The sequence below is a fragment of the Cyrtonyx montezumae genome, unplaced genomic scaffold (genome assembly GCF_038088225.1).
Source record: "Cyrtonyx montezumae isolate F1298 unplaced genomic scaffold, pur_monq_1.0 scaffold_5, whole genome shotgun sequence".
Taxonomy (NCBI): domain Eukaryota; kingdom Metazoa; phylum Chordata; class Aves; order Galliformes; family Odontophoridae; genus Cyrtonyx; species Cyrtonyx montezumae.
The window spans coordinates 1,092,051-1,112,709 of record NW_027072056.1 but is presented as its reverse complement, the minus strand read 5'-3'; the positions used below and the strand labels follow the sequence as shown (position 1 = coordinate 1,112,709).

Genomic DNA, 20,659 nt, shown 5'->3' with positions numbered 1-20,659 from the left:
ATCCACAGCAATCTAAAAAAATCAGCTGTAGTTAATGATGGTGAGGGATGTCTTTCTCAGCGATGAGGGATGTCTTGCATTCTGTGTTACGTTTTTCTTTAGGAGTTTCTAAGTAACATTCACTTCTGGTTGCTCCTAGCACTAACATTAACATCACCGATAGGCAGGCAGTAGCGTAGGCATTTCAAGGCAATACTTTCCACCTTGCATATGCAAAGAGTTAATTTACATTTATTAAAAGTAGAAGCACCTCCTCCTCCTTCGAGGATCACCAATTGCTTTAGGTGAAATCCAGGTGCAATATTTACATCCACCCCACAAGTATTCTACACCCTCGGGGGCACGTGCAGCCGGTGCAGAGCTGCCAGCATCCCTGCAGCATCCGAGCAGCTCTCTCCTGTGCTGAGGTCTGGCGATGAGGTGTGTGCACCAGGCTGCTCTACAAGCTGAGGAGTCAGGCAGGTGCTCCCTGCCTGCTTTGCTTTTAGTTCTAGGCCCCTGTCTGTGACTTCTCCCTCCCAGTGCACACAGTGAAGCAGAGCTGCTGCCTGCCTTGCTGCCCAGTCAGCATCCCAGCATGGCACTGGCTGGCACGGCGAGGAACCCGCTCCCTAAGGAACTAGGTCAGCCCTTGCCACGTGCTTTGCCAGCTCTGAATGGAGAGCTTTACAATCTGTGCGTTAACACAGTGCTCAGGGATCGCCTCTGGTAGCGCTGGCTCTCTGCTCCTAGCACTCCCTGTGACAATTGCATAGTGACACATGCAGCCAGAAGCTCCGCCGTGGCACTGCCTGGTGTGAGGAAGGCCCCGCGTCACACGTTGAGAACCCGCGACGGTGCCTGGAAAACAGCGGAAGGATTGGGGGAGAACCTGGTCTTCACCTCTGGGATCTGCTGGGATGAGGGGAGAGCAGTGTTAGTGTGACACTGAGCACAGCTGTGCAGAGCTCCTCAGCCTCCTACCGACCTCTGCCCCCGAATCCCCACACACAAGCAGTGTGCCACGCCATGCAGGACCAGGGCTGGCAGTGCCCTGCTGCAGCACTTCCAGCAGCCACCAGCATGTGCTGCAACCAACACATGGGCCTGCGGCTGCCAGGGGAGACCTGCAAGGACCCTCACGGGGTATGAGCACCTCAGCTCTGGAAGACATGGAGAGGTAATGGAAGTCGTCGAAACTCTCACATCTCTGGAAAAAATTCACCCAATATGCACTGTTGTGCCAAGAATGAAGGGCAGCTGGGTGCTTCCTTAGAGCCCAAAGGACTCGAGACAGGACTGGCTGTGCACTCAGCCCAGCACTGGAGGCATCTGCCCATAAGGCATGAAAGCTTTGCTGGCTGCTGAGGATTCTGACAGTGCCATCCAGCCAAAAAGGACAAAGCCATGGGGAAAGAGCTATAGATCTGTTTGTTGCATTGTGCTGTTGTGTTTTCCATTGCTCTGGGGACGCATCTGATGTGCCGAGCCAACCTGCCAGCAAAGCCGTGGGCTTCAGGCAAGGGGGAAGGTCCAAATGGCCAGGTGTAAACCAAGGGGAGACTCACTCCTGTTACAACTGGTGGTTCCCAGTCACCTTCTCCATTTTGTATGCCCCTCCGTACCCCTCTGTGCCCGAGAGGCTGTGGTGACACCTTCAGCTGCAGCAAGTGGGGTCTTCACACGGCCTGTTGGGCAGTGCCCTAGCTGGCACATGTTTCTATCTGGGATTTCAGTTTTCTCTCTCCCTTCCTTATGAAGTGGAAGAGGGGCTGTGTGGCTCCTCTGGGAGCCCCTCTTTGGATCCTGTCAGCAGGTTGGAAGCACAGGAGGGCTGCATGTCTTAGAATCACAGTACCTCTAAGGTTGGAAAAGACCTCCAAGATCATCCAGTCCAACCACACACCCACCATCAGTATTTCCCACTAAGCCGTGTCCCTCAGTGCTGCAACTCCACGTGTCTTGAACACCCCAGGGATGCTGACTGCACACCCTCTCTGAGCAGCCCGTTCCAGCACTGATCACTCTAAGAAGTTTTTACAAATACCCGGCCTGGGCCTCCCCTGGTGTAATTTGAGGCCATTTCTTCTTGCCTTTTTTGTGTTACCCGGGAGCAGAGGCCAAGCCCCCACCTTGCCACAGCCTCCCTTTGGGGAATTGTGGAGAGCAGTGAGGTTTCCCCTGAGCCTCCTCTCCTCCATATGGAACAACCCCTTACGGCACAGTGGGACAGCCTGCTCCTGCCTTCCTGCTCCCCTGCTCCCCTGAGCACAGCCTCCTGACTTCACCAAGAATCGAGCGCTCTGCCATTTCGTGGTGGCTCTGCCCAGGACAGCCCCCGACGTCCCCATCTCCCTGCAGTCCTCGTGTGTCAGTGGCGTGGCGGGGCAGCTGCCCTGGCAGGCAGCAGAGGAGGGCTGCTCCTCCCCAGCAGTGCCACCCCCCCATCCCACACCGCTCAGGGAGCGCTGGTGAGATTTGCAAATGCTCGGCTTTGCCTGAGGTAAGCGTCCCACTTTCCGTGCTGCGCGTACGCATCGTGTGCAATCCTCAGCGGAGGGGGTACTTCACCATCTGCTGATCAAACATTTCTTCCTCGCGTTCTCCAAGGCAAAGATTTGCTTTGTGCAGGCGGCCTGCAGCACACCCCACTCTCGGGCTGGTGCTGACTGCAGCCCGCCGCTCTGGAGGGGCAGGGTGGGAGCCGGCAGCAGTGTGTGGCCTCATCCCGCACACCCACCCCGGTGACAGATGAGACGAACCCGATGTGTATTTTTGGGCTTTACTCACACTGACTTTGGGGTGAAAAACATGTTGATTACCTTATAGTCTGCCTTGTAACTTGTCTCCTGAACAAAATGGTCATCTGGGATAATGAAGCCTTGCTTTGTCTTTATGGGCTTGGATGGTTTTGCTCCAGTCCAAGGGCGATACTCTTGCCTGAAACAAGACGGCCAAGACAAAAGAGCCATAAAACACAATATATTCACCGGCTGCCTCTGCTCAGCGCAGCTGCAAATCCAGAGGGCAGATTAGTTACTGCTCCCAGTGCTGAGCTTATCTAACTGGGAACTGAGCCCAGAGGCCAGGAGCTCACACAGCCCGGAGATGTGCTGGGCTCATGGGCCGCCCTGATTTCTGCCCCTGGCTCACTGCCTGGCTTACGCTCGATTCCTAAGCACAGCTCCAGCCCCACAGTGCTGCTCCTCAGCTGATCCATGGTTGTAGAGCACAGCCCCGGGGTGCACCTCACCTGGGGACAGAGCAGCAACCCAACCACATCATTGCTGGAAGATGAAGTTGAGGTGTTCCAGTGCCCTGCAAGCGCAGCCTTTCTGCAGGGAGTACTCGGCTGCACACGTGGGGTTCTCTGAGCTGCAGCAGCTCTTGCCCTGCTAGGTGCTGCAGTGTGCTCTGTGAAGCCCTCGGCCCCATGCTGGCCCTGCAGGCTGTCCTCAGCACTTACAGCACTCCTCCATCACAGTCAGCATCTCAGTACCTCATCTTTAAGGCATGGTTTACTCTGCACGACTCGCCACCATTGGCAATCTGAGCCACCGCATTACGGTCCCATTCCTCATTTAAGAAACACAGCTCAGTTAGCAGAGCGGGGGTAACCACGAGAGCCAGCCTTCCTCTGCCAAACTCTTCTGCTGATGGCTGGCACACCACGAGAATTCAGCAGCACCACTGAACAATTCTCACCTTTTGCCCCTTCAGACACAAAGCCACACATTCAGCCCAGGGTCCCTACCAGTGAGGGCTGGGCTATGCAATCCTGCAGGTGAGAGCTGGGACAGGAGAGGGAAAGGAAGAGAGGAGGTGGGATAGATGGTAAAGCCTGCACATGGGAGTGAGGAGGAGGAACGCTGAAGACTGCTTCTGTCTCAGCCATCACCATAGTGATGTCAGGCAGTGCTGGGAGCTGCTCATGCCTAAGGAAAAAGTGGCTCAGGAGGTGGTCCTCCCATCTCCCCTTCCTTCCCTTTTTCCTCAGTGTAGGTTTGGGTTCCTTCTCACTTCAGCAGCCTCCCCAACTGCACCATGCAGCCCATTCTGGTACAGCCTCTCCCCACTGCATGCTGTCCTCACATGGCTCTTCCTCATCCCCTGCTCAGGGCCCTGCAGTGCACAGCCAGCCCAGCACCCAGCCCTACAGCCAGCACAGCACCCAGCCCTACAGCCAGCCCAGCACCCAGCCCTACAGCCAGCCCAGCACCCAGCCCTACAGCCAGCACAGCACCCAGCCCTACAGCCAGCCCAACACCCAGCCCTACAGCCAGCACAGCACCCAGCCCTACAGCCAGCCCAACACCCAGCCCTACAGCCAGCCCAGCACCCAGCCCTACAGCCAGCCCAGCACCCAGCCCTACAGCCAGCCCAGCACCCAGCCCTACAGCCAGCACAGCTTCTGCATGTCCCAAACAGCACAACAGGCTGGGGGCTGCAGGGCTAACTGACCCAGGCAGCAAGATACTTAAGGGTGTAAAGAGAACACTGAGCTTCAATTATTGGAGTTTTACTGATGTCATTTGGGATAAGGATGTTTTAAGTATCTTGCTGGATCAGGGATGAAGCTCTGCAAGGGTGCCCACAGTTTTTCCTAGTGGGAACACGTTGCACTGCACGGCCCCCATCCCTCTGCCTCCCTGATGTGCCCCAGCTCTCCCTGGGGAGCCCAGCACAGCAATATCTGCCTTTATCTTTCTTTTGGCTCTCAGAAGACTCCCACAAAAGTCCCAAGAGCGGTATCAGGCTGCTCGTCTTCACAAATGCCCAGTGAGCATGGTGGTCAGCTCCTTGGGTTGGCGTGACGAGTTAGTCTGAAGGGTCAGCGTGGTGTCAGCGCCATGGGGTCGGTGTGGGGTCGGTGTGGGGGGTTGGTGCATTGGGTTAGTGCAGAGGGTCAGCCCAATGGGCAGCGAGGTTATCCTGATGGGTCAGAGTGGTGGATGGCTGTGAGGGGTTGATGTGAGGGCTGTCGCGACGGGTTTGCCTGAGGGCCGCACCGCATCAGGGAAACGCGGGGTTGTTGTCTGTGGCCGAGCTTCCTCCCGTGCTGGACAAGGAGCGCAGAGAGCAAGCTGCAGCAGGAGCCTGCGGAGCCAAGCCTCGCTGACGCACCACAGCGGCCCGAACGACGCCGAACGGTGCGAGGCTTCACCGCCGTACCCGCACGCCCCACGACAGCCTCCCCCCTCCCGCAGCACCCCGCCTCCGCCGCCAAGCGGGAGCTCAGCCGCGACCGCGTCCGACCAACGACGCCCGCGGGACGGGCAGTGCGGGGCGGCTTTATCGGGCACCGCCGCGCTTCGTCCGCGCGGCCCCGACCCGAGCGCTCGGGCAGCTCCGGGAGCACCGCCGCGGCCGCTTCCCCAGCGCGGCGCCGGTACCTGTAGGACGTGGTGGGGCCGCCGTCCGCCCGCGGGCGCCGCTCGGGGCGGCCGATGCCGGGCAGGGCGCGGGCGGCGCGGGTCGGGGCGGGCGGGGGCGCGGCCCCTCGATGCCCGCCGCTGCCGGCGCTGACCCAGGGGCGGGCGGCGCGGCGCGGGAGGGGCCAGGCGCGGAAGTCGCGGCGGTACTGCGTCTCGGCGGAGAAGGGCTCGGGCGGGGAGCCGTGCGCGGGGCCGGGCCGCGGGCGGGGGGCGGCGGCGGGCGGGCGCGGGGGCTGTGGTTGCGGCGGGGGCGCGTCCTCCTGCTCCTCGATGTCCGAGTAGTTGCGGATGGTGAGCGGCACGGCCAGGTCCGATCTGTCCAGCTGGCTCCAGAAGCGCGCCAGGCAGCACACGCGGCTGATGCACGGCCAGGCCATGGCCGCCCGCGGCCGCCCCTCCTCCCGCCGCCCCCTCCCCTCTTCGCCCCCCCCCCACTCCTCCTTTCCGCGCCGGGATCGCGGCCGCACACGTGACCCCGCGGGCGGGGATGCGGAGCTCGGTGCCGGGCTCGGGACGGCCGAGCAGCACGGGCCTGTCCCCTCCTGCCCGTGCCCTGCCGTCCCGAGCCCGCTGCCCCGCTTCCCCCCGCAGCGGAGCGGAGAACACCGGTGGGCTCGGCAGACAACGCGGCGTAAAAGCTGGGGTACAAAACGGCACGAGACCCGCTGCTGGGCAATGGGAGCGATGGCAGCGCACGCTGCGTGCAGATTTGGCACTTTCTTGGCACGAAGCACGCCCTCCCCCCCGCCCGCTCAGTGCCATCTGCTGCTGCGGGCAGTGAGCATCACTCCGTGCCAGCCCACAGCTCAGCAGAGCGGCGGTTCAGCGCTCGGCATCAGAGGGAGGTAGGACAGGACGAGAAATGGAAGAGCAGAAGGCGCTCGCTTTCAGCTGCTGTAGTTCAGCAGCGTTTATCCATGCAAGAAACGTACTTCCCACCCAGCAGCGTTTATCCATGCAAGAAACGTACTTCCCACAACGCACTGTTCTAACGTAGAACAGGATGCAATGGTGTGCCGTTGGAGATGCAGTGTGCTGCAGGCCAGCCCACGTGGAAGGATGGATGCAGCCTGGGGAACACCCAGTTCCCACCCATTCCTATCCAGGCAAGCTCTTGTCCCTTGCAAGCATACCCAAAATCCAATTTTTGCTCTCATTTGTATCATGGGGAACACTGCCCATACAAACACTTCTCCTCGGGCAGCTGCTTCTGCTTAAAGTGGCACTGACCTTGTGCTCCTCCATTTTTGCTGAAGCTTCCTTATCAGCAGATTCCGGACCAAATATTTCTAAGTTTGTACAGGAAACATTAAAGGACAGGAGCAAGACTTCAACACAGTAAAACAGAAAAAGCAGGATGGTGAAACATCTAAAACCACACTGTAAGTCACTTTTCCACTGTACACAATTATGAAAGAGACAAAAGATTCTTTGTCAGTAAAGTCTCCCAAGATCTAACAGCACTTTGGAAGCAGACAAATTAAGACAAGGTGAATGAGCTGATGAATAAAGTACATAGGCTTTGGACACCTGTACGAACCATACAGTATTGCTTCACACACTTCAGGCTCAGGCCAGGGGAGACTGCTGGCTTATCTCACCCAGCAGACAATATTTCAGCAAGAAAGATCACTGAGTTTCAGCATTTAGTCCTGCCAGGCCACGTCTAACCCACACCCTCTAGCAGCAGGTGATACCTGCTGGGCACCAGGAGAGATAGGGATGATCTGTTAGCTCCCTCAGATTTTCAAATATTTATCTTCCCAAGTATTAATGAACCATACAAACTTCAAGGTTTCTTTGACAGAACTTTCAGCCACTTCATCAGGCAGCTTTTTCATTCCTCCTTAAAGAAAAAAGGTGCTGGCTCAGAGAAACAGGCTAAAAAACTTTATTGTTCCACCTTCATCAGAGATCATTTTCTAGTGACAGACATTTCTATAACTGCAGTTAATGTCAGGCCTCTAAGAAGCCGAGGTTTCTAATGTGGAGTAGCAAAATACCCTCCCAAACCAATCTCGTGCCTTCAGTACAGCAACTGCACAGTGGTGCTGGGATCAGTCAGATCTTCCTCCTCCTCTTCCCGCATTCTTTGTCCTCATTTCGTGCCAAGCTTTCACCAGTGGCTCTCTGTTCTTCCATATGAGCTCGTGGCCATAAGTCACATACCACCTGAGAAAGAAAATGCCAGTTAGAACTAACTGCAGCTCCTCCCTACACCCGAGAAACAGACATATTGCTAAAGGCAAACAACTGCTTGCAATAGCAGCCAAGATAAACCAAGGCAAGTTCCAGCATTTCTGGAAAGCAGCAACGTTAGCTAAGCTACTCACTCTCTTGACTCCAAGTTAACTTCCTAACGTCCTTATGTGTCACAGTCTTGAGTATGAATGGCTTTTGTGCCTTTAATTTCAAGCTCTACTGACATTATTTAAAAAGATACAGAAAACTACTTCCAGGTAACACTTGGAAAGCAAAGTCACTTGTGCTAATCCTTACTGGCAGCACTAAGTATGATCCTTGTACATAAGCACAATGGAAATTCCCAAACTATAAACACACTCCATTCAAATAGGTTTTTCTGCAACAAATAAAGAATTGATTTACTGGAGTTCTCTGGACTGATTGATACTCATGCTGATACTGATGAGGGTTTGTATCAGTGATTACACAAGGGAGGACAGGGAGAGGTGGAACCACATAAAATAACTACTGAATAGCACGTAAGGGAGAAGCAAAGACACTTGTGAAGCTTATGTGCAACTGCTACTCCGAGAAAAGCATCAATCTTTTGGTATATTGTATATATGTGTGACTGCATTTTCAGCTGATATATATACATTACCTGCAAATTTTCAAATGCAACATATAGAGTTGCAACAGATACCCATCCAAAAGAAAAATTTGATCATGTCTCTTTCCCAGATTTTTCAAAGACCTCCCTTACCAGAGAGGAATATGAAAAATAGAGTTTTGTAGCTGAGGATCTGCTCCGTCAAATAACATTACTGTGCTTTGTATCTGTTGCAGTTTCCATGGAAAAAAAGAGGCCTTACTTTTGGAGTGTCCTACTTATAGAGGGCCCAAGGTAATTCCTCTTCACCCAGCCCTCCCAGGCAAAGCCAAAAGGTCGGACAGCCATGAGTACATGCATCTGTATTACTATGAGAAACTGATACAGACGTATCAGGGCAGAGTGGTTACAAACTGGCAAGTCCATATTTGCAATGCCAGAGAAGGGGAGGAAAGCAGGCCAGGCAGAGTGAAACTTGCTGACACCAAAGCCAAGCAGCAGCAAAGGCAAACCAGCCTGGAGACCAACCTAAGTGCCCTCCAATTAAAGGTTAGCCTTCAGGCTGGCACACTGCAGGAGCACTTAGCAATCCCTGTGCTGTCTGACTTTGGAAAAAGTGGAAGGAACAATGTTCTAGAAACTTCCATAGGACCCTAGGTTCCCTGCTAACCTGCAGAATGAGCCCTCCAGCCATGCTTCTACAACAAGCTATAAACTCATTCTTTACCTGGTCTACTTGGACATCAGGTAGGCTTTGGGCCTACATTTAAACACTCTTAGCAGTATGTGTGCAATTTAAGACAACAGTCAGCACGAGAAGGGGAAAAACTCATTAACTAATGTATTCAAACATGGAACAATGCAGAACTGTTTGCTACAAGCTAGCTTCTAGTAGTTCTTCACAATTAGGCTACACACAAATACAAGGAGCAACACTGAAAAACAGCAGTAGAGTCTGCTTGAAGAAAGTGGCCTCAGCTCATACTCATTCAGCTCTCTCTAAATTGGTAATTAGAAATAACCATTCAAGTCACAAGAATCTTCTGAAATGTTCAACTCCAGAAGCATTTTAATTTGTCCATACCACGTTTTGTGAGAACCTGTTCTGCCCCGTGACTCTTCAAGGTGCTGGGGAGAGCAGAAAGCCAGCCCAGCTTACAGTGACAGGACAACCTGCCATTCGAGGACAGCTCAGCTCAACTCCTTTCAGCACACAGAATCTGATAACAGTACTTTTCCTCACAAATTTAGGACATTCGAAGAAAAACACTGACTCCTCTCCAGTGCTGTTCAAGACAACTTTCCAAAAATAAAGAAAGAAAAATCCCCAAACTTCAGAGATAAGTTTTGTGGAGGAGGGGTGAAAATCTGCATTGGAGGGATTTAAATGTGACACTTACATTCCGAATAGAGCTCCCCCTAGATGTGCAGCATGGTCAAAAAATCTCCAGCCCAGAGCGAGCCCTGCAGTGTCAAATGCAATTATTGCTTTTAAAGCCTAGAAAGGAAGAGAACATGCAACAGACAGGATCAGACATAGTACATAATGACCACTGATAGCAAAGCTTCATATTCTAGCACAGAGTAAAGACCTGGATTAAAAGGCATCCCAGAACCCTTCTATCAAAGCAATCACTGTAAAGCTGTGTTTCAAGAACGGATGCAAGCTGCTAGCTGTACCATGGTTTTTAAAACAGTTATGGGAATATGGAATAATGCTTAGGAAGAACATAAGTCTTCCCAAATAATCAATTTGTTCTAAATTTTACTGCTAAAACTACAGACATTTTCCCAACTTATGTAAGAAGAAAAAAAGAGGAAAGTACACTCTAAGAAAGACACTACACAGTATGGAACAGCAGTGCAAGCTGGCAGAGCTTCGTGTGTTGACACAACTCTCTACTGGATGGAAGGACATGTCCTGTCCTCCCTCCTCCACACTTTCCTAAGAGCCATGTCTGTTGGAAGGCAAAGATCAGGATGACAGGGAACAGTTCCACAGTGAGAAGCAGCACGAGCTACAGAAGCCAGCCTCAGGAAACACAAGGTATCACAGTCGTAATAATGCAGCACTTTACCAAACAGCTCATCCCCAGACCAAGAGCAAGGGAATGAATGTTAGGACAATGTGTTCTTTGAGTAGAATTTCTTCTCTTGAACACGTGATGAGAATAGTAGCTATGCTGCTGTATCAGCTTTGTTATTTTGAAAGCCCATCACAATATACATGAGTTAGGCCACAAGAGCACTTAAAGTTTAGAAATTAAATGGTAGAAGTTCTTAGTAAAGGCTGTATCAGAAAATACCCTGCAGTTCACACCACAATAGCTTGTGCTGTTCTTGTTTTACTGCTGTAATGTGTACTTCCTCATGGTCATGCTGTCTGTGGCTCTGTCAGCATTTCTACCCTGGTGATCTTCTCCAAGAAAGATGGAATTAAAGGTTAGTTTGCAAAAAAACCCACACCCACCCCCCCCAAAAAAAACCATAACAATAAACACATTTACCAACAAAAACACAGCTGAAGGATTTCAACAAAATTTTAAAATCACACCACCTTGATATGACAAAGCTTAACATAAGAAAACAACTGAAAGTAGTAGACCAGAGATGATTAACTTGTTCTCCCTGTTCGCTGCAGGGCAGTTGGACCAGATGGCCTCTAAAAGGTCCCTTCCAACTCAATTCCACGATTCTATGATTCAAGCAAGTCAAAGATACACAAGGAGCTTTTCTGAAATGGTGCATTGGCTGTGTCTAAAAGCATTTAATCAATCAGTCACTTGTACACATGAAGGAAGGTCCCAGTGGCTTATTTCTAATCCCCAAAGTGCTATTTTAAGTTTCAACAGCAAGTGCCCAAACAAGAAGGCAGGTGTTCCTCTAGGACTATGGTGTTATTTCCCTCAAAGTGAAACTCTGCCTTCCCAGTTTTGATCAGTTTTTCTCCAGAAATAGAGTCTTTCTTTGAGGTTCAAAGGTACTTACGTTTCCTGCTGTAAACGTGAACATGGGAAGAAATATGATGGCTAGTTTTGCTTCTGGCATCTTTGTACAGACAGCTGCAAGGACAGTCATTATAGCTCCCGACTGTAAATACATTAAAATATATGTGAGTAAGCTGAGATGTTACATGCAGGGAAAAAGTAATTCTGCATCTCAACCTTTTTCCTTTTGGCTCTAGTTTTCCAAATGCTAGGCCACAAAGTATCACAGAAAATGTGAAAATGAAAATAAGACTGTTTAAGATAACTAAACGTTAATGTGCTTTTATCAGGAAACTCTAGGAATCTGTAAACACACATGAATCAGACACAGACATCTTAGGCAAAGGAAAACAAAGCAAGGAAAGTAACAGAGGGACGAGAACAAGAAATCATTTGTCAACGAAACAAATCCCTGGTCTGTACTAAACTGACTGCAGGCTTTTGTATCCATGTTCAATACTAAAGCTGTGAATACCAGAAACTGATGCAACATGTGGTAATTTCAGTCAGCTCACACTAATAAGCCTAATAGAAATTGCCCCAGATATAATTTATTCACAAGATAAAGGGAAAATAAACAGATAGCCCTAACAAAAATTCTAACTTAGAAACCGCTTATGAAATTATTCATTCCCATTGAAAGCAAGAACCAGACTTCAAGCTGTTCAAAATTCAGGAAAATAAGTGGAGAAGTCCGTAAAACTCAGCAAAGGACAACACTCATTTCAACATTACAGTCAGTTAAGTGTTCTGAAACACGATACTACTGAAAATACTTGTAAAGAACAGACACCATGCCACCTTCTCAGCCCACCCCACACCTTTCAAACAGTGAGACTTCTGCCTGGAGCACTGCTCTTTCTGCACGGCACTCCCTAGAGGTTCATCTAGCAGCACATTCCAATTCTGAGTACATGATCACTTTCAAAATATTGTTTTTCGATCAGAGAAGATCGTGACACACAACTGTGTACACTTACAAGTTACAGAACTGAACTATCTGCTCAGTGACAAAAGATCCTGCTGTCAGGCACTCATTTACAATCCACTATGATTAGTGTTAGTTCTGGGCTGCTACTGCAAGAGAGTTTAAATATCTGAAGAATACCCAAGTTCTTACCTGGTTACTTGGGCTTTGGTAACCCTTTCTAGTTAGTTTCCATCATCCCAAATATATATTTTTCAGCAGATTAAAGAATACAACAGGGTACATAGCTTCAGAGATTACACAAGGTCTCACGTTCTGAGATACTCACAGCTCCAAGGGATGGTTCAAACTTTCCAGTAGCCATTTTAGCAACATAACTGACAAAAGTGGAGATAACCCCTAAATATAAAAAATGACCATTAGAAACAAAGTCACCAAGGCAGACAAAAATCAGAATGCTCAACAATGCTCTCTAAATTTTACTAAAGAAGGTGGTGTAGGGTTTTTGGTTTTGTTTTTGAACTTGAACAAACCATCACCTTTTCCCAGGTAGATCCCATGAGTCTACACTAAGAGCTATTTAGGTTTGATAACCAAGCACGACCGAAAGAAGAGAAACTTTTATTCTCATAGTATTCTGAAGCCCAAGACCTTAAAGTCATCAGACTTGTGTGTGACAGCAAGCAATCACTGCTGTTGGTATAGAGCAATGTGTGGGACTGCACAGTTGCCATCTGTCACTGTACACTTACTAACCACACACACTTTACTTGCACAAATATGTATTTATTATTATTACGTGCTATCCAAATGTTGCAAATGCATGCATTTCACATTACCAGCAGAAAGATACACTGCAATGAACTGTTCACATCCCAGAAGAGAGACAACACTGCTGGAAAAGCTCCATAAAACATACATATTTGCTGCCATGTGGAAAAGAGAGAAGTGACTAAACGTTGACAGCAGCATGGGAGAACACAGGGCTTCTACAAAAGAGAAAAACAATTATTGATAAACAAAGTTAGTGCTCTTATTTGTGTCAGCATGCATGTCATACAGACTAAGAATTTATCAAGAGATACTACAGGTTAATTGTATTTTGAATCCTCAAACACAAACCATATAACAAACCCAGAAATGTATCAAGTTTCAAACTCCAATACCCTCTGAAAAGAAGAACATGCACCCAAGATACACAAGCTGTACCAACAGCTACTTTAGGTATCTACTAGGGAACATTTCACTTAAAACCTCAATCTTAAAACACTTTGTGTGCTTTGGAAAGATTTACACATGCATGGTGAAAGAATATTAGTAGTATCTTAAGATGAACACCTATATAAACTTACTTTGTTAAGAAAACTTATTCCTGTTTTTACATATTTTTTACATATTTTTACATATTTTCATTTTTTACATATTCAAGTACTAGCTCTCCTCACTGCAACAGTAGCCTTGAAAACATAAAATGGCCAAACAGCAAGTTTAAAGATCAACACCGTTTCAAAAGGAGTGTTTGGAGTGACGGATGTGGATAAAAGCTGTCTTTGGCTCTGGAGAACAGGCAGGGAATTCACTGAGTTTCCATCTCAGTAAAAATAAAGAGGACAGCAGAAACTACGTTCCCAATGCATATTTGTTTCATCCTTTCAATAACTTTTCTCAACAGTGGAAAAGAAAGTAACTGTTCTGTTATTTAATACTAGTAACTTCTTTTCCTAAGTTAACATCTTCAAAATGCTTCACACAAAATGCAAGCTGAGGGTGTTGGTTTAGTTTATGTGGTTGTTTTTTGTGATCCAAAGCCCAGCTTTGAAACAAGGAGACTGTACACAACATACAGATTAATGTCTGCACGAATAATGGGACAGTCAGCATTCTGTACAGAGAAGCAGCAGGGACTGGGATCCCTAATCTAAGTGCCTCTTCACCTTCAGAAAGGCAGGAAATTCATCCCACTGGATGCAGGAAAAGGCCACACATCAGACAACTGCTCTGACACTACAATGCTTAGAAAAGCACCAATGGTGTGGTTTATTTTTGACTTAAAAAAAAAAATCAGATCTGTCTAGATAACACGATATGTTTGGGCATGACTGAGCTTACTTGCAGCTCCATCACTGACGAGCACGGTGACATCACACGCTTTCAGTATGTCCAAAGGCCCCATTACAAACCAGTACAGAAAAGTCTCTCAAATTAGTGTTTACTTACTGGAGGATGGATCTGAGGTGAAATATGTAAACATTATCCGTCGCATGCCAGGCAGCCTCCATAAACAGAAGATGAAGACATTTGCAGCTATAATACCTAGTAAGAATAAGAACAGTATAGAAACAGGTTATGAATATAACATGCTGTAATACTTACTGTAAATACACAATCAAAAACATGCTTATAATAATCACACTTCTCCCTTCACTATTCCATGAAATGATGTATCTAATGCTTACTTTTTGGAGTTCAGAAAAAGCAATGAGAAATACAGAAAGCTCTACTTACAAATCTTATAACATACAACTTCAGCTGACGTATTTTAACACAGTTTAACAAATGCAACAATGCAGAAAATTGGTACTGAAGACATTCAGGCTCTGGTTTCAAACTTCTGTTGTGCTGTAGAAACAAGGAAGGAAGAACCAGCTGTTTCCTGCCTCTCTAGCTCCTTCTTCCCAAGCACCACCAACGGGCTGCAGACACATTCAGCTGTGCACGGAGAGAAGGCTGAGGAAGCCACATCAATACACAGCACACACTCTTTCCAATTTGTAGATAACTTTGATTTTGAGGGAATTGTAATGATACTGGTTAGGCACTGAGTATAAGAAGTTGATTTGGTGCTGCTAAGGTACAGTCCCCTTTGTGAGATAGCAAATGTGCAGCTTTTTACTTCACAGATGTTTACTGAGATCTTAGTTAAGAACGTGAATAATTAGAAACAATAGTGAATGTATTGTTTCTTGTTTAGAATGCCTTCTCTATTACTACTGAAACACTCAGGCTTTTCTACTAGAGGAAATATTTCCCTTGCATGCTGCACTGAGATGTTACAGAACTATCAACAATTTCAGAACAGTATTTTTGTAACTATCTTGTTACAAAAATCAAACCCAAATGGCTCAGAGTCTAGAACTCAAGACAGCTTGTTCGATGAACTAAATGTTGAGAGATGCTCTAGAGACTCCAGAACATGAGTCTTCACTCCCCAGACACAATACCATACTTACATCTGAATCATCACCTGGCATGCTTACTAAAGAGTAATTCAAAGCACTGTAAAGTGTAGATAAGTAAATGACACAGCACAGTGTTACTTAAAAGCTATTTCTAGCAGCCTGCTAATACATACTGTAGGATATCTAATACTGGATATGGCTCATCTATCTTACATCAAATTCTCATCAATTTCTCCCCACACATTACCTCTGCCTTGGGGATGTCAGGTAATGTTAAGCTAACCAATCAAAACCACACAAAGGGAGGAACACTACACAGCTGCTTCTTGTTTGCAACACTAAATCTGTAAAATAGCAAAAAACTATCAGAATTATCACATCCATCTATTGGTGAAATAATAAAACAAATACACAGTATTCCTCCCTGTGGTGGCAAACAGTTATGTTACTTTAGAGGCTATGTAACTCTAGTGAACTTCTTAGGGTCACAGAATCATAGAGTGGCCTGGGTTGAAGGGGACCTCAAAAACCATCTAGCTTCAACCACCCTACGATGGGCAGGGTGGCACACCACTACAGCAGGCTGCCCAGAGCCACATCCAGCTTTGCCTTGAATGCCTCTGGGGATGGGGCATCCACGACTTCTCTGGGCTACCTGTTCCAATGTGTCGCTGCCCTCTGTGTGAAAAACTTCTTCCTAACATCCAACCTCAATCTCCCGTTAGTTTAAAACCATTCCCCCTTGCCCTCTCACTATCAACCTGTGTAAACAGTCATTCCCCCTCCTGTTTATATGCTCCCTCCAAGTACTGGAAGGCCACACTGAGGTCTTCCCAGAGCCTTCTCCAGGCTAAACAAGACCAGCTCACTCAGGCTTTCTTCATAGGAGAGGTGCTCCAGCCCTCTGATCATTTTCGTGGCCCTCCTCTGGACCCATTCCAAGTCCCCCCGTTCAAGGGCATTTCATGTCTACCTAATATTTCAATATAATGCTTACAGAATTGCATGAAGAAAGAAAAAAGCACTGAATTATCTCATATTCCTTCTAAAAGTACTTCCTGTTTCTCACAGTTCCTCAAAGAAACGTAGCAGGGGGAGGATTCAAGCTAATCCTTCACAGTCGCTCACACAGATGCACTGGAATTTCCTTTATGCACATAAAAATACATTGTGAGAATGAAGCATAGCAGAAATAGTGTGTGTGCAACCATAAGTTCACACGTGGTTGGTGCCTAACAACCTAAATGCAGTAAGAAAGCCAGCTGTTTCAACATACTGTACCTGTTTGCCATATTTCTCTTCCTGTCAATGTCTAATACTTGTAAGCTAACACAAACCTGTCACAGTCCGCTGACCTTCAGTAAGGCTATTCCACCAGCTGTTAACCTGAAACAGAATTAGTATTTATCAGTGCCACTGCAGAGTATTTGCAATTTCAAAAACAGTCACAGAAGGTTCTACCTTTTTATGAATGGAGGCATGTGTTTGGAAGTTGTCTAGAAAATCAGCTGCAGACTTTTGTACTTCTCACTGGTTTTGCTATTTAAGTTGGCATTTCCTTACTTAAGTACAGTTATCTACTTTCCTTTCTGACATAAATCTACAGGTAGATCAAGAATTTATTTAAAAAGGAAGGGAGTAATATCACTTTGCACAACTCCATCTGCTCGTGCTGAAGAAGGATCTAGCCCGTAATGCTTGCTTTAGCAGATGAGCTAAAGTTAGCATGAATCCTGCCCTAAGCCTCCCCCTAGTGCTAACAACACACCACCCACCTTTCAGAGATTCCACTTTTGTGCCAGGGTCACTTTTGCAGAGGTGGCTCACAAGATGTGGATACCATTCCCCCTTGCGTCCAGCTCACCCAGCCCTCCTTCAAGTTTAAAACCCCTGAAAAAGTTTATTTTGAGTGCAGTCAGCCCACACGCAAATTTTCCATCTCCTTTTTGAACTTTCAGAATGACTCTGGACAAACATTTAATTGATAGTTCAATGACTTTCCAACCATATTAACGAGTACAAAGTCAGAAAAATCAGTTATAGGCTGCAGGTGCAATGATGCTATCCAACTATTTTCTACCTGATTCCAAAGTAACAACATCATGTTTCATGTTTACTGCTCTGGCCCAGGACACAAATGATAACGGTATATGCTAACAACTCCTCCAGTACAAAGACACTAGACTAACATCACTTTGTTACAATACTAGAAGCAGAATGCCATTGGAATCTACTGGGAGAACCCAAATTTCTGAAAGTAGAACTTACCTACTGAGGACAGGGCTTGGGAATTCAAACCTAGGAACAGGTAGTTTTGTTGTACTTCTAGAGAGCTAAATCAGCAAGTCTGCCTCCCCAGATTTTGAAGGAAAACAGAAGTATAACACAAAGGGGTGCACACCACAACACACACGTGACAAAACAGGCTCTCCCAAATGCCATCCAGAACCCCGCACTGCTCCAGCACACACACAGCCCTGCCTCCAAGGGAAAGGAGAATGAGTGAGCAGGCCTGGGCTGCCACCAGACACAGCAGGGACCTCGGCACATACTAGCATTACCTTACTTTTAAATGCATCTAACTGAAAATGAAAGGGCTGGTAACTTTTAGGATGCCAACTAGCTGCATGAGTTTCGCACTACTTATGTTGCTGTTTATTGCCCAATTCCAAAGCAATTTATGTGGGTGGAAGCGTAAGCTTTCCTTACAAATGCCTCCTAAACCCTTGTATTTGTAGAGTAGCATTAAAAATATAAATGTAACTCAGAAGCCAAAAGATTGAACTATTTACGCTTAAGGTTCAGAACGCGAGCTTTCAGAGCTCACACCTGACACCTGAGAATATATAGGAATGGCAACCGTTACACTTTCTTCAGTGCTGAAGAAGCAGAATATACTTTCATTAGATATTTATAAGCTACTACTGCGGAGCTCTTCTCCCTTCGCTTCAGAGTGCTGACTGCATCACTTGTGTGGTTGTGCTGTGACTTTTCTTGAGATAACTCTACCTGCTTCGCTTGGAACAAAGCACCTCTACTGCAACTTGCTGAGAACTGACAGGGCCAGAGGAGTGCGAGGGAAGATGCGGGATGGCTGCGGGAACGGGGGCCCAGCACTGCGCAGCGCCGCAGCAGAGCCCCGCTGTAGCCTCGGGCCGCGGCCTCGCACCTGCTTCCTGAAGTTGCCCCTCTTCTGCGGCCGAATCTTATCCAGCCAGTCGGCCCGCGCCTCCTCGAAGTAGCTCTGGACCCGGGACTTGAGCGCCTCGTACTGCCAGATGGCCGCCGTGCCGAAGGCCGCGCCTGTGAACTGTGCCAGCAGTCAGCGCAAGGGGCTCCGAGCCCGGGCCCTCCCCCGGCCGCCACTCACCCCCACCGCGAAGAGCAGCGGCTTCACCAGGCGGCGCGGCGAGGGGCGGCTCCCGCGGGCCGGGGGCGGCGGGCACAGGCTGCGGCGGGGCGGCGGCGCGGGCCGCGCCTCGGCGCTGCCGGCGGGGGCCTGGGGCTCCTCGCTCCGCGGCCGCACCCGCCGGAAGCCCTGCCGCTGCTCCAGCAGCACCGTCAGCCTGCGGGGAGAGAGCGTGCCGTCGCCGAGCCGAACGGCCGCCGCCCAGCCCGCCTGGCCGCACCTCCGCGCCCGCGGGTCCCAGGCGCGGGCCCAGCACCGCCACGCCATGTTGGGCGCCACGCCGCGCCGAGCGCTTCCGGGGCGGCCGCCGCCATCTTGGGGGCGTGGCGCCGGGCCCGCCTCGCCGCCATGTCGGGAAGGTCGGCTCGGGGCGGGGGGGCCCACCCGGCCGCCATGATGGGTGTGGCGGCCCTTCAGCTAGCGGTGTGCCCGGGGGTTGCGATCCGTGCACGTGAAGCCAGCGCTCTGTTTTTCTATGTGACAAAATCAAAAAAGTGTTGTTTTTTAAAGTTTGTTTTCACTTTGCAATTGAGATTATTTTATTACATTTTTTTTTCCTTCCCCAAAGACCTCATCAGGAGTGTTTTGTTGTTCACGTGGCTGTCACACGTGTCTCTCTGTTACCCTGCCCCATGTTCACATGGCAGCGTATGACCCACGGCCCCATCCCCCAGCCCCTGCTGCCTCAGGTACCCATGCCACACGCTTTGCCTTCCAGGAGCACAGGTTTTCTGTTCATGTTTGTCTGAGAAGGTCTGGAACACAAAAGTCTGCCATGCACCATGCTGTCAGGGGTTACCTGCCATCCCGCTCTCCATTTCTTTGTCAGTCGGGTGGCTCAGCAATGCAAAGTGCCAGGCTTTGCACGTGGGTTGAGGTCATCTCAGATATGTATACGAGCTGGGAGAAGGGCTCCTGGAGAGAGCACCAGGGTCCCGGTGGATGAAAAACTGAACACAAGGCAGCAGTGTGCTGCTGCAGCTCAGAAGGTACCCTGGGCTCCTTCAGAAGAAGATGGGTGGCATTGTTCCCTCTTCTCTGACCTTTCAGGCCCCACCTTCAGTACTGAGTCCAGTGAATCATGAGAACAGCTTCTCTACAGTAAACACAACTACAAAGGTGCTGCTCCCTCTTGATTTATCTGTTGGGCCAGATGTGTTGGATGGGCATAAATCGAACTAATAAGCTTGTCGATAAGAAAGCAGGATGGACATCCTGTTGTCCCAACAAGATAACCAAACAGATGTCTCTCTTCAGGAATAATGAGGAGCTCTCCCCCTTCAAGGTTTGAAAATTTACAGCAAAATTGACCCTTAGGTTTAATTCCCTCGATAACCAGAGTTTGGAATGTGATGAATATGCACGTGCTATACCTTTAAATATGTATTCGTTTCTCTCTTTGGTGTGCATGTTTGGTGGAGAGATCCCCCATGCACCCAGTGCTGTGATAAAGGGAATGCCTGCTTGACATATTGCATTGTTGTGTCAAGTTGCTGTGTCGGATTTCCTGGCATCACCAGGTCTGGGACCCCAAATCAGGAAAGATGTGGAGCTGTGTGAGAGGGTCCAGAGGAGGACAACAAAGATGATCCAAGGGCTGGAGCACCTCTCCTATGAAGACAAGCTGAGAGAGCTGGGCTTGTTCAGCCTGCAAGAGAGAAGGCTGCAGGGAGGCCTCATTGCAGCCTTCTTGTACTTAAAGGGAGCTTATACACATGAGGGAAGCAACGTTTTACATGGGTAGATAGTCATATAACAAGAGGGAGTGGTTTTAAATGGTTTTAAACCAAAGGAGGGGAGATTTAGATTAGATGTCAGGGAGGAATTCTTTACTGAGAGGGTGGTGAGGTGCTGGCACAGGCTGCACAGAGAGGCTGTGGATGCCCCATGCCTGGAGGTGACTAAGGCCAGGCTGCATGGGGCCCTGGGCAACTGGATCTAGTTCTTG

At 48.8% G+C, this 20,659-nt stretch overlaps 2 protein-coding genes across 5 annotated transcripts; both read right to left on the bottom strand.

Moving 5' to 3' along the window:
* Nucleotides 1-707: 707 nt before the first annotated feature.
* Nucleotides 708-5,845, bottom strand: MAP6D1 (MAP6 domain containing 1). 2 transcript variants are annotated; one of them, XM_065748166.1, is made up of 3 exons: nt 5,373-5,845; nt 2,802-2,919; nt 708-894 (listed from the first exon to the last, which is right to left on the bottom strand). In XM_065748166.1, the coding sequence occupies exons 1-3, from the start codon at nt 5,789-5,791 to the stop codon at nt 814-816; spliced, it is 618 nt and encodes a 205-aa protein (XP_065604238.1). In that variant the 5' UTR covers nt 5,792-5,845; the 3' UTR covers nt 708-813. The 2 variants fall into 2 exon arrangements, with proteins under 2 accessions (XP_065604238.1, XP_065604239.1); XM_065748167.1 differs by having other exon boundaries at nt 708-891.
* Nucleotides 5,846-7,282: 1,437 nt separating this feature from the next.
* On the bottom strand, nt 7,283-18,994 carry PARL (presenilin associated rhomboid like). 3 transcript variants are annotated; one of them, XM_065747945.1, is made up of 9 exons: nt 18,932-18,994; nt 18,472-18,612; nt 16,640-16,688; nt 14,341-14,436; nt 12,963-13,112; nt 12,452-12,522; nt 11,197-11,298; nt 9,609-9,706; nt 7,283-7,586 (listed from the first exon to the last, which is right to left on the bottom strand). In XM_065747945.1, exons 4-9 carry the CDS (start codon nt 14,384-14,386, stop codon nt 7,472-7,474), a joined length of 582 nt encoding a protein of 193 aa, XP_065604017.1. In that variant the 5' UTR covers nt 14,387-14,436; nt 16,640-16,688; nt 18,472-18,612; nt 18,932-18,994; the 3' UTR covers nt 7,283-7,471. The 3 variants fall into 3 exon arrangements, with proteins under 3 accessions (XP_065604017.1, XP_065604015.1, XP_065604016.1); XM_065747943.1 differs by lacking the exon at nt 18,932-18,994 and adding an exon at nt 17,078-17,192 and having other exon boundaries at nt 18,472-18,656; XM_065747944.1 differs by lacking the exons at nt 16,640-16,688; nt 18,472-18,612; nt 18,932-18,994 and adding an exon at nt 16,584-16,606.
* Nucleotides 18,995-20,659: the final 1,665 nt, after the last annotated feature.